The 19,135-nt window shown below is 39.4% G+C and overlaps 1 protein-coding gene across 8 annotated transcripts in view; it reads left to right on the forward strand.

Moving 5' to 3' along the window:
• Positions 1-19,135, forward strand: part of LOC100748231 (glutamate receptor ionotropic, kainate 2) — a 113,943-nt gene that overhangs the window by 21,060 nt on the left and 73,748 nt on the right. For all 8 annotated transcript variants that reach the window (XM_033323521.1, XM_033323522.1, XM_003493219.4 and 5 more), the window contains exon 3: positions 14,821-14,982. In XM_033323521.1, the coding sequence (XP_033179412.1) occupies positions 14,821-14,982 (162 nt within the window). The remainder of the gene's footprint in view (positions 1-14,820; positions 14,983-19,135) is intronic.

Genomic DNA, 19,135 nt, shown 5'->3' on the forward strand with positions numbered 1-19,135 from the left:
AATTTTCGGCTCGACTTCCTCCTAAAATTACTCCTCAAATGGATTTAGTCCAAATCTGTCGGTAACTTGGTCGCTCGTATACACTGTTAAGCTCGGCAAAATAATGTGAATTCTTGTTTCCCGTTGTTTAAACTTTACGTCGCTATTAATTCAACAACGATTTTGGTAAACGACCGCATTTGTTGTCGGGAAAATCCAAAGCTAATGTCGACCGGTTCAGGAAATAGCCGCTAAAACGTGATCGTTCGTATTTGATCGTTCGATCTAAATTATATATCGAACAGAATGTATGGGACTCGGTTAATTCTAGAATTATTAATAATAATAACTTGTCCATTTTAAACTATAATAATTCTAAACATATATATAACGTAATAAATTTATACAGCTTCCATAAGAAAATTATCGTCCCCAGAGCAATTGTGACTACCTTAAATCGTACTAAACATATTAACAATAATATTAAAATTTCCTCCACCGAGAAAAGTGGTTGATTTAGTATAAAGTTTCTGACGATATTTCCACTGCCGTTGTAGATCACACGCAAAAGTTAGCTCTAAGCAACCCCGCGGGGACTTGGCGAAATTTGGTTGCATTCTAGCCCAGCTTTCTCCGGAGGAAGCCAGTCTACGAATTGAATAACATTATCGTCACCGTTACCTTCGTACATTCGAGACATTTATCTTTACACGTAACCGCGGTTGTGTCAATTTAGATTCCGTACGCTGTTGCATTATTCAATACATTCGTCGTGGTAGTTTGCAGGTGCATCCTGCATAATATCTGACTACAGCCTGTGATAATCGTGGTATTAGTTTGAGACTGTCTGATCGATGTTTCTAACCTGTTCCCTTACGCAGGATCAAATTGCAAATTCATTCGTAAGTAGTGTTTATTAATCCTCATGAAAGTCCGATTCTTGTTCCTTCGCATTCGTTGTCTGGTTCCTTAAAATTCTCTCAGCGAGCCAAAAATATTGAAGAATTGAAGCTCCTTGGATCAGATAACTTAGATATTCGTGCGGAATGGAATTAATTTTCTTTGTTTCCTTCGTCGAATTTCCTTTATTCATAGCATCGATTTATTCGGTTATCGCGTCCGTGTTGAAAACCGGAGGCTGAATGTTTTATTACCGCAGTCCTAGCACGTATAATCTGATAGGAAAGTGCTCCACAAATATGAAAACTCAGAGGCAGAATCTTATTTTCCAACAATCCTTGTTCGAGCTTACCATCATACAATTTTGATTCAGAACTTCCCGATGCGGAAGTTGAAAAACTTCGATCCAGAAACTTCTACAACGAATCTACATCTTATGGTATTATTAAATTCTCAAACGAAATGACGCTCGTAGACATAAAACGAAGATGTCGTAACATAATGGAAAAATCGAGTTTTTACGTACAGAGGACTTAAAACAGAACGGAAAGCTTAATGATCTCTTGGACTCGCGTTATATATGCACGCAATTTTCTCTCTTTACACGGAACGGTCTCGAACATCTGAGAAATCGATTACAACCATCTTGGCAAAGGGCTCGATTTTACGACAGCACGTGAAAGGACGACAGTCCCTATAAATGAATTACGGGAATGGGGTGTTACTGCGAAGACCTTAACAGAAACGTCGATTATCGACCATTAATTCAAACGCTTCGTTGCTCCCGTCTATGAAATTGACTTCTTCCATTCCCCTTCAATTTATCGTCGAGTCCCCAACAAAAAGCGAAAGTGTTCTCATGAATCCTGTAGACCTACCTTCCAATCTTTTTCCCATCTGTTTCATTCCGCGATTCTTGACAAATGTCAACACTATTCGCATCCTCCTCCCTTTCCCCTCCCCCATGATGATATATTCGTTCGAACAATATGATAAAAAAGCACACTCGTTCCAAATGTATTTCCTTCTTCCTTGTAAAATTCGATCAACGAGCAGGCGGCGAACTCAATTTCCACGCTTCTGCATCTTCCTCTTCGTCTTCTTCGTAACTTCACGCAACCTACATTCGGCCGTGCGTTTAGATACAGTAGGACGAATAACAGACTGAAAGTTTACGAGAAGGCTGATTTCGTATTCATGGAAAGCATCATGAGTATTCGTTCGAAGTCGACGCAGCTTGCGGTACAGAATACTCGCGACCGAATCTCGGCCTGACGGGCAAACGAGAAGGCCGATCGAACGCGGAAGATACATCTCCCCGGTTATTGAGTCTCTATTGGATTGCCTGGCAAATACCTCGGCACCGTTTCTATCTTAATGTTACCGACAACGTCCTGACAATCCTGTGAATCGATTCCTTTATCCCGCTCGTAACAACTGGATAAAGCTGGAAACCTACGAGTCAGCTCTTCGCATGTACCAGCAATTTAATTTTTCGCGAAGGTGGATCAATCAAAGGGGATTTTTCTACGCGTTTATTAATTTTCTGTAATTCATTGCTCTTTTAACTGATCGTACGAATTTCGAGGCAATACAGACTGGAAGGGTTTGACGTTGACGAATTTGATCGTTTAATATCGGATTACGATGGGAGTGTTCGAGCGGTGAAAGGTGCTATTAGATTGACACGAATTGTCCAACCTTTCGGTGATTAATGATGACAACATTGCCACGGTAAATCGATGATATTTTAAATTTCCACAGTGATTTCGTTTCAACGTATTGAATGTGACTCAAATTCTTTAGATGCCTTGCATTGTTTTTTCTTTTTTTTTTTTTGCTGTTTTATTTGAGGGGTGACGATTAGCTTTTAATCTTTGAATGGGAATCATTGGTCAGCGTTGGGATATTTAGATGGTTCGTGTCACGCGTTGATTTTACACTGCCTTGTTCCACCGCGATGAGAAATTTACGGAATTTTTCGTCTGTAACGTTGACTGACAGACACGACGGCAAATATATGCGCGTTTTTTTTATGTCCGATTTCATGCAATTTATGAATGCTCCAGGATGCGTCGTCCGCGTAAACGCTCGATTATTTACGTTTATTCATGTAAAGCCTTCACCCGAGCCATTTTTCGTTTACACAAATCTGCTTTGAGATATTATTCAACGGATTTTTGCAAAAGAGGCGTTATATAAAAATATAGAATATAGAATATATAGAATATAGGGCGTTGTATAAAAATTGTACCAGCAAGATATTTATTCTTTAGCCTTGCTTTGAATTTATTGCCCGTTACAGTGGTATTCTCATAAAACCCTATTTAATCGAATTAAAAATTCCCTTTGATATTCCACCGCTTATGAAACCATTCAAACGTTGATTTTCAATATAAAATATATCATTGTGGTAAACCGAAAAGCATATTATATCGAAAGGGATGGATTATAATAAATATAAAATATACAAAATATATATAATATAAAAAAATATATATAGGGTGGTTGGTAACTGGTGGTACAAGCGGAAAGGGGGTGATTCTATGCGAAAAAAGAAGTCGAAAATATAGAATAAAAATTTTTTTTTACTTTTTTTTAATTTTTCCATCGAGACAACGATCTACAGTGAGATCCGTTATAACGTACCGCACGCGTACCGAGCAAAAATTCAAAGTCGATTTTCTCGAAAACAAAGCCTCAAACGAAAAATTTTTATTCCATATTTTCGACTTCTTTTTTCGCGTAGAATTACCGCCTTTCATCTTGTACCACCAGTTACCAACCACCCTGTATATACCATTTGATTGGTATATACATTGGCGTATGCCATTTGAGACGATACGTTTCAAGCCTCTAAAGATCGTTCGCGTTACTTTAAAAGATTTTCACCAAAAAAATGTAGTTTAATTCCGATTCTGTATTAGCGATTCGAAGGGTATTTTTCATCCAATGCCTCATTACAATCGAGTAAAAGTTCCGCGCGTTCAGCGATCATTTCTCGACAGGCTGGCCCGCGCGAATGTAACGCAATCAAATATAATGGTCGTTTACTAATTACATGGCCAGTGGTGCGAATGAAAGTCGATCGTACGCTTAATGGCGGTACCAGTTGACGAATTTTGCGCGCGACCAGCCCCGTTTCTGGCTGTGACAGAGTTGCTGCCACGTTCTGTTCACGGTGGAACAATGAGGCGCATTAATGACTCCAATTTCGAGCGATTACGTACGAACACCAGATACATTCTCGATTTTCAACGCGATACCCGTTTTCATTTGCAAAATTATTTCGAACGAACAATGTAGGAAAAATGTAACGAAGTACGCTGTAAATATTTTCACGATGAAACAAGATTCCTGCTTGATCCATAAGTATTCTGTCATTTTTGTACTAATGCTACTGACTGTTAAATTTCAGATTTTGTCTTAGAAATTCGAAATGGAATCACTTGATAAGTTGTAATAACGGACATATTAAAACGGAGAACGTAGGAACTGAAATTCTGATACTCAAGAATTCTGTTTGATTCTATAAAATATTGCTTATATGATAATTCTTTCCATTTATTTGATTTAATTTTCTTTACGTAATTATAAACTTCAAGTACGTAATATCGCAATTTCTTTCATACGAAATCAAAACAAGGTAAATTTGGTTCAGGCAATTCCAAGTTTATATCCACAATGATCTCTACAAAAGATCTCGCGACAATATACAGACATATTTATATGTACGCTGGACGTTAATATCGCTGAAAGCAATTTGTCCGCTGTAATTTCTTATGATTTATTCATTCGTTTGTACTATTAATATGTATAATACTGTTAATTTATGTTTTCAATGATTAATAATTTATATATTCTTTGTTTTAAATCCAAACTTAAACCACTCTTATGCACTGTTCAACGTAATGATAAATACACAGTATTTGAGTGTGTACACAGTGTAGAAGTAGATTTATCATATTATTACTTCAATATATGTATACAATAAATTATAATATAAATAAGTAAAATAAATAGTAAAATAAAGTATAGTATAAATTCAATAGCTTCGATTCTTATTACAGCAGTGCTTTAACATATTTCCATTATACGAGAGTAATACAAACGAAAATTTATCCTTGAAACAATTTTTCACTTTTCCCAGTTGCTCTATAAATACATCCGCGTTAATTTCGGGCATAAGAGGAGAAATATTGCCTATCGATGATAAAACCAGCGCTTACCACAATGAAACACGGCATTTGAATGATACTTAAAAATAAATCGCGGTCGTATTCGACACCAGACCGATAAATGTTTAACACTGAAAGCGTATCAGCGTTATCAGGACATAGGCGTTGGTGGCGGGAAAAATTCAATTTCACCCGGATTTTTTCATTTTTTAATATTCATGACCCCGGTAAAGGGAATAGACAAAGCGAATAAGAGAGACCAGCACAGAGAATGCAGCGCTCTGTCGAAAAAATGTAATCTTTGATTAAAATCGCCACATGCATCCCTGCAAACGTTCGATCTAAATCTTTCCCAGCCCATTTTCAGTGAATCTCCCAGGCGAATCAATTTCCATTGACCACCTCGATTTCCCAACGCTGCCGAAAATCGAAAACCCCAGCTGCGAAATTTCAGCGAGTTTTCAAGTACAAAGAGGCTCATTTCTCGGTGAAAAATGACACGAGCGCGTGAACGAGAGCAACCTCGACGCGTGTATTCGAGTTTTCGCGAGTTTATGATGCGTTGACCGTTACCGAGGCGCACGAAAACTCGCCGAATTCACCGTTAAAATGCTAAAAAATTAGCGGTCTCCTGGCTGTAAACGAAACTAGAACGAAATATGGTAAGATGTCCATAGAAAGACTGAAGCTTAAAAAAAGCAGAAGGAAAATCGCGTCAACTGGCTTAAAGCTACCTGCATATTGCTTTAATAGTAAGTCGAACATTCTCGTTCTCGAACATCCGAATTTTCCACGTGGAAATTTGCTCGATGACCAGTGGGGCATGACGAAACCGCTAACGAGTCGCATTAGTTTAATAACTCTGCGAGCATCGCGGCGAGAAGAGACGCTCTTCGTCATGCTCGACGATGAACTACGACGCGTCGGCTACGATGCAACCCGCGCAAACTATTAATCACCCGCTAGCCGGCCATTAATTACCGCTGCTCCGAATTTCGTTCTTGCAGCCTTCCACCGGACCAACTTGAAGGGATGCTATGTGTATTTACGCCATCGCGTCGTGGCAATCCCTTCCGAGTTTATATCTACCGCGCCGCCTCGAATTTGCCGCTATTAGGGGCTAACCATGCGCCACATTCCGTCTTTTATCTTTGAGGATTGATTATCGTTTTTGTGGAACACAGATTTTTTATGCTGAAAGGGAGAGATATTGAGATATTTCAAGAGTTAATTAATGAATAATGGTGAAAACATTGGGGATGAAACATCGGGGATATCAAGATTTCATTAGTTAACATTCGTTGAAAACATCGACAATTGGATATTGATATGCAAAATTTGGAAGTTACGAAATTTCAAGTTACTTATGTGATTTATTTAGAAAGAGTACAATGTTGATTAAATTGATCTGACACAAAATCACAATCCTTAATACTCTTTCGAAAGAATGCGACACAGATTATCACATAACTTAATGACATTAAATATCGATAACAAAGCGTCAATCACGTTGTTAAACATTACTCTCGGTCGGGTAAATACGATGATACTTAGTTAACCCGTTATCGATATACTGCGGTAAATTCAGTGATCTGGGAGACAACGAACAACAAATAGGCCATTGGCGAAAGACGGGAAAATCGGGTTAATTGGGGAAAGAGGATATGGCGGTTCGCTTTAATGACTCGCATTATCGCTCGTATATCGCCAAAAGCCACGTCGAGTTTGTTGAACAACAAAGCTATACCGAGGGTATTCAACGCAGAAATCACCCGCTGACAATTCACACCACTATGGTTTCGATCAGCTCGAATTAAGGTTACACAATTTACGAATCTGTTTCGACAATTATGTACATCCTCGTCGATCGACGTGATTTCTTTTCTATTTAAATATTCACACCTTCAATTTGTCAAGTATAATACGTGATCTATTAAAAAATAATTTTAGCTTCTGATAAGTCAGCATCATAAAGAAAAGAGATTTCTATTATCGAATCAGTAAATCGATAAAAGTTACACGAACAATTCCGCTATGTTCGTACCAGCGACAATTTTGTCGTTCTCGCTCGCATCAATCAAAAGTTGCAATTTCTTCTTCTTCCGAGAACAAAAAGGTCGTCCTGCAGTCGTGTCGCCAAATACGTGCACGTCCGTAAAAACAAATGTCGTAAGCAACAAAATTGTCGTGCGACAAATTGTCGCTAGTGTGCGCACAGTCTAACTCGCTCAATATTCCTTCTTTCCAGTCAATCTCATTTATCCACACATCTCTGCTCGAAGATACCGCAACTCTCCAGAATATGGAATACTTCATTCGGTATAATGTCTCCGACGAATGGAAAAGTTCTGCGAAAAGTTTCACTCGACTTCCCAAGTACCCAGCCTCTCATCTTCGTTCTCTTATCCACTCGTTTCTTCGTACATTTTCGCCTGTGCCTTGTTAGCCGCATCTACGTGTCTCCGGCTGACTTTCACGCGGATTCCGTTCTTTTTTTCCTTCTACGGCCATTTCTCGAGAGGAAAGGAGTAAAATGCGACAAGGAGAGAAATAGCAGCAAGGGGGAGAGTGTTTCGTTGCACAGAGTGATTTTCGAAATACCTCGGAGACCACGCGACAGTCTCGCGTTTTTCCCTTTCTCTCGGCTATTCTATTTTTCCCTTCGACTGTGCTCTTCTTACTCCATTCCTCGTGCGTCTCCGTCGTTCTTATCTTCTTCAAGGGTCGTTTCACTCGATGGAATTCCAGTCTCGTCCGTGAAGAGGGCTTGCGACGAGGGCTTTCCTCTTTTTCGCTCGCTGCGGCACCCTGGCACAAAGAAAGAAGGCCAATAGGAATTTAGGTTCACAATGCCGAGGAGGCAAGCAAAAGGAGACACGACGCGTTCGTGTAATTCCTAGTCTTCCCTGTGTCTCACGATTATGAACAACACGTAGAATTCCTTGTCGAATGTGTGCAGGTGCATCATGCCAGTTACCATGGCAATTATGAAATGTCAAATATTTGCTCGTTTGAAGCGATCGGCTTGATTCTCGAAACTTTAAAACTAGACATTGAGTGGGAAATTTCAAGTACTCCTTGGCTTAAAATAATCAACAGATGTTAGACTGAAAGGATATGGCACATGGTATATCGAAAAAACTAAGAAATTTAAGATGTCTCACTTCATTCTCGAAACTGTACATTGATTGAGACGTTTCAAATATTTGTTGACTTAAAACGATCGACTAAAAACTTGTTATATATGATTATCTGAAGGAACACTACGATATACTATGGTAATTAAGAGACTTCAAATATTTTCTGATTTAAGACGATCGACTTTCTTGCAAATATGAAACTTCTGTTTATATCTAAAGGCCAAACAGTTGCGAACAGAGACCACGAGCACATGAATTTCTTTGTCCAACAAATCTCCGATTAACCAAAGTTAGCCGCAAAAGGACCACGGCTTCAACGATACGCTCGCCGCACGGGGCGTCCGACAATCTCCGTAATAATTCATGAAAGCTAGACTAGGAGTTCGTAGGGTGCACGGAAACAGCGGTAGCAAAGTGTGTCGTCAGCGTTGCACGCCGTCCGGCTGGCAAAACGATGGAAAGTTGGCGGGATCTCACGGTCCACTGGAAAACTGGCCCATTCATCGTGTACGTAGCGAGAACCGCGGCTCGAATCGAGATCGTCCGTAATCCTGAAAATTATTGCGCGTTAGTGCTGTCACACGCGTCCCTCTCTCTAATCCACATGGACGTTGCCGAACGTGAATCAGAGATTTTTTATCGGGCCGGAATAGCCGTCCGAATTCGCGGGAATCCCTGTGATATTATATTTGAGAAATTTTTTCTAACAGATGTTGTTTTTAAAGGATTTTTCAGCGAATATCTTCATTCGTTTTCATAAACTGACGAGAGATTTTCTGGTAGAAGAAGATGTAAAATAGATTTACTGTTGCGGAAAAATTGCATAAACCGCGAGATTCAATTTATAATAATTGTATCAGCGAAACGACAAAAATCGCAATATCGGCGACTAGGAACTACAAGCAAGTAGCGCTCATCTCCAGTATCTACGGTATGAAGGGATAAGGAGGAACTTAACGTAAAAGTCTTTTCGCGTTCCGCACGCATCTCCCGTGAGCACGGTAAAAGTTTGCCTGATCGATTTGTACGTCGATGCATCGACGGAAAAATTCTTCGAGCTTTCTTCTAAAAACAAAGATCGCGAACTACCTAAGATTCCCTCGTTATCTATAACGATGTACGCTCTGTACGAAATAGGATAGTCGATTTGAATTTCAGAAAATCCCCATTGTTCTTCCCCTTTTGTCTCTGTTCGAGTGCCTCTCTATCTGATTTGTTATCCGCGGAAATATTATTTCCTGGCTGAGATACTTTCCAAATTTATGTCTGGGCATTGCTTCTTTCCTCTGGTAGAACGCATTGTAAACTTGTTAAGTACACAGTAGAAGACAGAAAAAGATTATGGAAACAGTGAGCCGCAGGCAGGTTTTTATTCAATAAATAATTCTCAGGTGGTGGCGTGAAAATAATTCGCGAATCACTGCTTTTCGCGTCGCGTCGTCCCGGTAAAGTTCTTTCATTCGATTATCTTTAGACGGAAAATCCCTTGCCCTTTCGTTTTTCCTCTTCCGGGTCAAATCAAAGTTAGATACGAGGTATCGTTGTTTCCCGGAAACGCAATTACTTGCCGGCGTTGAAAGTGGCGCGAAGTAAAATACGGGGGTTAGGAAAGTTGTAAAATTTTACGCCGCGAAAGTTTTAGCGTTGCATAGCATTTCCCTTGGCGTAGTTTCCTTTGTAAATTTCAACTTCATTATCGTTGTTTGCCGAAGAAATATGATTAATTTTCCGCATTGTTGCGTTTCTTTCAACGGAGGCACGAAATTGGTGAGATGAATCAAGAGCGAAAGTTTAAAACTCTCTTTAATACATTCTAGCGCATTATGCTAAATCAAGTGATTCTTGTCCTGTGTGGAGAACCGTGCCATATAATACTTGTTTCTTTTTTACTTCTCTTCCATCTGGCTTATGCAGCTTCTTTTACTTGCAAGATAACTTCTAGCGATAGCGGTTCCCTGATGAAAATCCTAATGAAAAGTTGGGTAATCCCTGCGACAAGGTTCCTTCGACTCACTTCATTTTACTATAACCGAATACAGGAATATCAGGAAAGAAATTGCAATTGTTCGTTTGATTTATTTGTATAAATAATCGGAAGAAAATCTTTTCTTTATCGTTGAAGAAAAAAAAAAACTTCATTCGAAGATGCAACATTAAGTCGATATCTGTTGAAAGAATACATCGAAGTGAAAGGCTCTTAGATACTTCAAGAGTACTTTACATTCTATTTTGCAACAACAATTTCAGACCTTTATAGGTTTATTTAGCTGTACAAATATATACAATATATATATATATTTCGAGAAATATATACGTGAAAGTTCGAAATTTTTGTATTGCTATCGTTTGATCGAAATTGCTATCGTTCTCGATCGTGTCATGAATCTTATTTAAAGACGAAATCTAACAAATATAATCTTTTTAAATTGTAAAGCTTCCTCGAAATACTTAGGTATCTTGCACTTCGACAGGAGAAAATTCAGGATTCCGCGTTCCCGTTATTAAGTTATCTGAGTTTCTTACGATATTTCAGATTTACTTAGCAGCATTCACACTGGCGCGCTCCGGCGCGCCGCGACGCAGCGTCTATCGTGGTTGTAATTCCGTAGAAATAGAGATTAATTTGCAGAAATTCCGACCACGTTATCCTAAGCTCATGGGATTCACGAAGATTACGCCGAAAATGAATGTGGTATAGCATCGGTAATCTCCGCAACACGAGACACACTCTATCCCTTAGTACTTATATCGAGATTCGTTTTATTAACTTCTCATAGACAAACTAAGTGGATTTTTCATGCGCAAATTTTTATTTCTCTCGAACAAAAATTCTAATATTTGACTTAAAGAACAGTTTTATATGAATCACAGAATCTTTCGTCGTACCACAAAATTTTTACAGAATTTTTTATCATCGATCGCTTTCAGAATAGCAAAAAAATTAGGCTTGGGCATAATTGAGTCGATTAATTTAAATGTCTGACTACGTACGGCTAAATTCACTCCAATTGATAATCTGTTTGTTCGATAAAAACTTGATGGAAAAGAAATACGGAAGAGCTGAGGATTTTACGATTATTTCGAACTCTGAAACTAATATTCTTTTATTTTTCCTTGAACTTTAGCGATAAATCGGAGATACTCCTCCAAGTTTTCTGCCCGTTAAGAAACATCGAGTATTTTTCAGCGAGTTTATTTTGCACCGTAATGTTCGATTCTTTCTAGAGATATAGGTAAAAGAAGGAGTACATTCCCTTTGAAGATTGATTTATCGAGAAACGTATAGCCGAACCACTGTTATATTTCCAATATTCAATGGAACACGTTCCGTAAAATACATCGCCAATGAATCACGTTCCATTAGCAACGTTCCTTTAACTCACGTTCATCCAATTGATCCTTAACGCGGGATACGCGGAATTCGCCTCATGAATAGACTCGAGTTCATGCAGAATTTTCCTTGTAACGTGCGAGATCCTTCGTGAATTGATCGAGTCTTCTAATGTATTGCCTAACATGAAATTGAGAAATTGTTACACGAAAGATGAAATGTCAGGCAAAATAATTCAGAATTGATTGTAATTCGTTAAGTTGTGTTTACGAACCAATTATTTTAGTTGAAATTTCTATTCACTAATTTTCGATACGCGTGATATTCATTTTTCATGTATTTCACCACTATTGAATTTTCTATTTTTATCGCTGAAATATTATATTTATCACATTATCATTGGAATGGCAGTCATCTATCAATTTGTCGAATGAAATTGTAAATAAACAAATGCAAGGAAAATCTGAGAAAAAATTGTCTGATCGACCAAACCTTCGAATACTTTTGTCAACTACTGTGTACACGCCAATCGAACAAAAAATCAAACTAATATCTACAAGAAATCAAGGTGATTCAATATCAAGAGTATCTCGGAGGGTTGGACGTCGATGTTTTTCCGGAGAAGCTGAAGGTGTTCCACTTGGTGGCAATAACTCTCGCCTGCAACGAACTCCCGGAGGAAACAATCTTTATCCCGAGAAAAGCCCTTTGCTCTACATTTAAACGACGAATGATAAAACGAAGCTGTTAAGAGGATAGTTCTCTCGGGGCCTCGAAAGAAACCGCTAAAAGAAACGGTCTCCGTTTTCACCGATTCTCCCGAGTACTTATCACCGTTTGTCGACGAATCAAAAAACAGTTACACCACAACAAGCTGTAGACCGAGGGATAAACGTCGTGCCGACGAAAGAGTCGAGTTATTTGCCGATAAATGGATTAGTTGGGTGGGCAACGAACGAAACAAAACTACGCAAAACATCGGCGTCGGAAGAGTTAAAGGTTTAGGCGAGAAAAAAAGTAAAAAATAAGACCAGAAAATGTTTCAGAAGCGTTGCAAAGCTGGTCGTACTCGTTTTTTCCCTTCCGCGCTAGTTAGTCGATTTGTAGGATTTTTGTTTCGCGCACTTCCGCCTGGGATTACCGCCATTACGTTTCGCGAATGTTTTTCCTAGCTCGCTTTTGTACCAAACACATACGCTAGAATTTCTAAGGGAGGAAAAGGTGACGAGGACAGGGGAGAATACTCCGATCCTCGTGTTTCAAAGCAGCGGATATCGTTTAAAGGAAAGAGGAAGATCAGAGTTCTGACATTTAACAGAATCTTTTGGCTAAAGATACTTCCAATATCGTTATCTCTGCATCAAATTAACCCCAAGCGTAGCTCGAAGGCGTTCACCATTCGATGACCATACAAAGATGGTTGAAGCTTTCAAGTTGAAGAAAATTCTAAAGGAAACGTGCTACGTGAGTGCTCGAAGGAAAAGTATCTCTTACAATCTCGAAGATGGCCTCGATTTTTGATAGAGGTCATCCTCTTTCACATCTGAACTTAGTCTGGAATAAAACTCGGCATAAAAATATCCAGAAATAGAAGCTTGTCCACTTCTCGTGGTAAGCCTACCAAAGGACATTTGATAGTCTTTTTAACTATTCATAGTTCGCTCGAAATTCCCCTCCGGTCGTGTACTTTAGTTAGAGGCAAGTATGGTTGGAGTTAAAAAGGGTGATTTTTAAAACGTTCCTGACACAGAACTGCGGGTTATTTGCGATACACGGTTAATAGTCGGATCAATTAGCGACCAAAAGCGATGAATGAGCTTCTCGTTGATAGCAGAGCTACACGTTGACACTAAAGCGGCGACGTTTCTATTACCTTGGTCTCGCCTGTCGCGACCGTAAACGTCCGGATTGCAGATAGCAACGCCCCTGGAGGAGTTTCCTTCCTTGAGGAAATTGATAACTCCCCGTTGCAGTGGACGCGGCGATTTTTCAACGACAAGAGGACAGTATCTCGCCTACCGTCCTTGCACGGCTGCCGATTAATGCTCGCGTTTCTTCTAATTAATTATGCAAAAGAATGAAACGGAGATGGATAGTAGCGACCTGGATTCTTGAAACCCTATAAATAACACTCGAAAGGGACGAGCGGTTCGAAGTAACGGGAAAAGGGTGGATTTGGTGGAAATTGTTCGTGAAATGAAGATACATGGAGGATAGTGTTTTACTTTACGCCCGATATGTTTTTTCGATACATACTATTTGAATTTCCCTAGATTACGGTTCTTTCGTGTTATTTCCTAAGAAAAAGAAAATTGGAAATCTCAATTGGGTTTTCTTGTCTAAGGGACATCGACAAAGCCGAAGGCTGACTGTAGTCGTTCGATTTCTCTGCGAGTGTGTTGACTATAGAGAAATAAAACTTTCCGGGATGTCTCGTCACGATTGTACTCCTCGAAATCTTGTTTTCATTTCATGGAGGCATAGCCGCTTTAGGCGAGATGCCTTTGTTCGCCGTTTGATCAGGTTTACGAACAAGAGAATCGACTTTCGTACGCAGAGAGAGAAACACCTCAACGACTAAGTTTTATTACAGCCCTGGATAGCACGAGACATTTTCTTTCTCGACAAGAAGCAGCGCTAATTTCACTCAAAGTACGAATGGTATCAGATGCAGAGCCGAGTTAAATCCTTCGTACTAGCTCCCAGACTTCTGAACGAAACTTCCTAGCTGTAACCAATATGCACAGTACACGTGCATTTATATACATGTTGCTGGCCCTTGACATAGTCCTACATGCTGCCTCTCTTAGTTTGGAAGCATCGATCAGCAATTAGTAAACGAGTTTGCTTCGCCTCTCGGCTCGCAAGAGAACTCGAAGAATTCGCTGTTAGGCGTACGATGGACTCTCAGGATGCAAATTGCCCGTGTCGAGCCATCCAAAACCGCTTTTATCACTTTATCGCGCTATAACAAATGGTAATGATTTAGTAATTATTGCGCTATGGTTTAAAGTATATGTCAGGAAAAAGGACGAAAGATATATTTTGATAATTAATTAGGATTATTTTGTGGGATTTAATAGGAGACGTAAAAGATCGGTTTGCCGATATAATAGGAGGGCACTTGTCCTTCGTACGAAAAGAATAGCAGGATCAGCAGTTTCTAAGTATATTGGCATGGAAAGGTGAATCTTGATCGCGAATTCCGCCCACCGTGGCGAAATCGATATTTAACGAACCACTCTGCTCTGACCGATCGTGTCTGACACATTGAACGTCGATTGATTTCCAGGTGCTATATTCACTCATGACCAAAAGGATAGCAGTACAGAGTTGGCCTTCAAGTATGCCGTGTACAAGATCAACAAGGAAAGGCTTATCCTGCCGAAGACGACGCTGGAGTACGATATACAATACGTGCCAAAAGATGACTCCTTCCACGCGTCGAAGAAGGGTGAGTGATCCATCGATTAAATATCTTTTTACATCGATACGTGTATAAATTCTGATTTCTAAATTGTAAGTTTCCATAGTAAGCAATAGAGTAATGTGTGCTTATGTTTCTTTGTAATTCATTAGTAAGTAATTACTTTGTAAGTAATTAGAATATTTCAGGATCTGAAATAAAACGGCTTATGTGATTTTTCGTTGAAATGCTCTGCCCATTATGGATTATCCTATTCAACTTGTAGTATACATTTTTCCATAGTAAAATTTAATATCGACTGCCACGTTGATCCTCCTACTCGTCGGCATTGCTTTGTATCTCGTTACTTAAGGACGACAAAATTCAAAACGCCGGAGGAATGGATAGGAAGAGATATTAAAGGCAACGTGAAAATTGTTTCCAAGCGTAAGCCGATGCCTTCAGGAAAATTTATCACCACAGCGTTATAATAAGTTGACCAAAGGTAATAGCTTTGGTCGTGGCGTCGTTATTAACGTTGCATGCAAGTTATTTTACTTCTATCGACTGGAAAATTTATATTATCGATAATTAATTTTGCGGTATATTTTATAGACCAATGTCTCTTTTAAGAAAAACTTTATCTTTTTCAACTATTTAACTTTTTTCCGATTGTGATTCGTGTAATAAAAACCAAAGTCGAAATCATGTTGGAGCATAGCAATAAAAAGGAATTGTAAGATATATAGCCCTATTTCGCGTAATTATTACGACCGCACATGCATCTATTCAGTCTTGGTTTACGATGACATCGGATTTACATCTTGTGAGTCTGATCTTTTCCAGGAAGGAGATGTTATCTGTGACTTTGTTGCACTGATAAATATCAAGGTATCAATAAATCAGGGTATCAAACGTGATAGATCGAATAAAAGGGACATTCCGCCGTTGTAGACCTTTGGAAAATCCACGGTGAAATTTAGTATTTACCGGGTAATCCGTCAGCTGTGCCGTTTTCATCGCGCTACGTGTCCCACGTAAATGTAGTCTCTGTAGAAAATCAGATCAATGGATTTACTCTTTTTCTTTCGACTAAATCGTCTACCGTCCCGTGCAGCAAACAGATGGATCAAGTTCCAGATCGATGTACTCAACGTATCCTGTCTACTATTGACTCGATTTCGCTCTAGTCGAATTATTTCATTCTGATTTTCCTTTGTGTAGCAAAGTAGTAGCCATTGGTTAGTATTCTGTGTGTTTCCCCTCTTGTTTCTTTAAAAATTGAATTTTGAAATGTGAAAAATAAGAAACGTAAGATACAATATAGAAACATTAGCTGTTCCTAAAATTGAAAATCGTTGACAAAGCAATTCCGGACTTCTTCGGTCAACCAGAAGATCTAACATACGGATTATCTGTACAAAGTACTAGTTGGTTCATGGCCACAAGCCAGCAAACGCTTGTTATTGTTCCACAATAGCCGTGACTTTTCTTTCGATATCGACAATGACTGTTGTGGAAGCCCTCTTTCAGCATCATAGATTCTAATCACCTTTCAACTTTGGCAACATCACGAAATACCTTCGGCTCTGCCGTATTATCGGTCTGTTTTCGATGACGATAAAAATATAATTTTCTTATCCAAATTTTATCTTTCAATTATCGGTCTAAAAAATCCGTTACCAAAACTAAATCCGATTAGCATGTAAAAATGTTTCCAAGCGAAACAGTGCCATACTCGTTGAGTTATTGTTCAGCTGATTTCCTATTCATCCAGGTTTATGAGTCTTTCTTTACTGTCGACAATGAGTCCTCTTGCAAAATTTCCAGTAATTTTACAAAATCGCCATCACCAATCTATTTTCGATAACGATAAACACATATTCTCTTTAACTTAATGCGAAATCCGAGCATCATTGGAAATGGTATCGAGGTTAAAACCTTCTCACGTGAGAAATCTGTCGAAACGAAACGGTGTCATATTCGAAGTTACTGCTCGAAGATTCCCCCGACAGTTGGTTTTCCATTCACCGGGTTCGAGCTCTTCCGCTTACGAGGTCTTTTATCGTTTCATCCGCCTCTTTTAAACGACATCACTTCGAGCTCGGTATCGCTAAAGACAGGCCTGGAGATACGGTTTTCCACAAAACCGCTTGTAAGGCTCTCGAGAACAAGCGAACAACGCCGCGCCGACCTGCTACGGCCACGGTTGTATGCATGCAAATGCGCACACCTGCCGCCGAGATGAAGCTTGTAGAACCGTTTGTTTCGCGTAAAACGTTATCTGCTCCTGGCCGTGGGCGTTTTTATGTTTTTACGGTTATGTGCATACGTGCTGGTAAACGGTGACCGGTTATCGGTAGCAAAACCGATACACTTCGCACTGAGGACGAGTCGAATTCGCTGGTCTATTCGATCGTCGTGCCTCGGTGGCGGTGTTATTAGAAAATTACGGAAAATCGAATCTCGCGCAACGAATTTCAAGTAGTTCGAGGAATACGCGTGAAATTGATGATTATTGTAAGAAACGAATATCGTTAGGAAATTCAACAAATCAATCGATTTAAGAAAGAGAAATCTGCTGGCTATGTACTTATACCACTATAGCTGTTCTCCAACACTGTAGGATTTTTTATTGAAACGAACTTTCCACAAGTACTAGTCTTATCTGGATATATCTGATACAATACAACTTCTTATCTGGCCTCTAATATTTCAATATTTAAGATTTTGTGTTACGAGGAAAATATAGTTCCAAGAAATTTAAAGGACCTAACAGAAGGGTTCTAATAAAAAAGGGCACAAGGTTGCTAGGTTGACTTACCGACAAGTCTCGAATAAGATAAAGCAATAAGAAACATTTTGACAATGGGGTTAGATAGGACCATTTCACATTGTACAAGAGACAAGCATCTTTTCTTAAGATAAGTTCTCAGATTGTAAACGCACAATTAGATTTTGATACAAAGAGGAAGTTACGTATACAGACAAATAGTAACGAACGTAGTACAATGAACGGTTGGATAGAGCAGAAGAAAGCGGGACTCGGTACAACGTCACGTCTTGTCACGTGTTCGAGAGCATCTCTTGAAGTCTCTGTTCTCGATGCCTTGCACGAATAAAGACCCTCCATGGTTGCTTCTCAATCTTCAATCTTCCGCACGGAGCCTTCTCGGCCGTGAACATGTATATTCGCATCCTCTTCTAAGAGAAACTCGACCGTGAACCATTTTACGTAACTTATGCGCATCTATAGTGTCTTATAAATATGCCGTTGGAGCCGTGGAGAACTGAGTTTCTGGCGCGCATGTAATTTCCTCTTTGAGAAGCTCTGGTATATTGCAAAGGAATATTTTTTAACTTTCACTTTCTCTTTCTTTTCGCAAGACGTTTTACGCTCGATACTAAACAGATGTGCTACAAGCCCAGGCACATTTTCCAAGAGTCATATACAGTCTCCCCGAAAAGTACATTAATTATCATTTATTTAAACTTTTACCGAGAGCGTTATCTTACTTTCAGGGGCAATTATATCTTGTCGGTAACTCATCCGCACACAAGTTGACAGCGCCTGTAGGGAAGATCCCGTACGGTTGCTAATGTTCTCGGGTCTCGTTCGCATGCCCATTTCCAAAAAAAAAAAAAAAAAAAAAACGCTAAAAGAACGAAATGAAATGGAAGTGCGAAACCATCGCTTTCAAATTTTCGTTGTTGTTGTCAGTCAGCTCTCGCCGTGAACGCATACGGAGGCTAAGTCAACCTCGAAACAACCGCGAATTTAGTGTAAATAAATCAGTCAAACACAAGCATTTAGTAGTTTTCCTCTTGTGTGAAATGGTCCTTCGAGAAGGTTTTTATTAGTCGGTAAATATGTCACAAAACTCGATACGAATCAACAACGAGCATAGCCGCATGTAGAATCTTATAAACATTGGTAATCTCTGTTAAACCATCGCTTAAATGAAGAAGATATTTTTTTCTTTCTTTAACGTTGAAACAGTCGAGTAATTAGCTTTTCTTCTGTTTCGTTTCTTCGTGAAAAATATACCTTCGACTGTTCTCTCGTTGGTTCGAGGCAAAGGCATTTCACGACCGGAAGCTAGCAGTCGCGCCACCGCGAAATCTGCAAATAATGGAGCCTACGGCTACTCTCAAAGGTTCGAGGCTGGGATTAAACCGAGCGGATTTGGCGATCGTATTT

The sequence above is a fragment of the Bombus impatiens genome, unplaced genomic scaffold (genome assembly GCF_000188095.3).
Source record: "Bombus impatiens unplaced genomic scaffold, BIMP_2.2 scf_1060, whole genome shotgun sequence".
In the NCBI taxonomy this organism is placed as follows: Eukaryota; Metazoa; Arthropoda; class Insecta; order Hymenoptera; family Apidae; genus Bombus; species Bombus impatiens.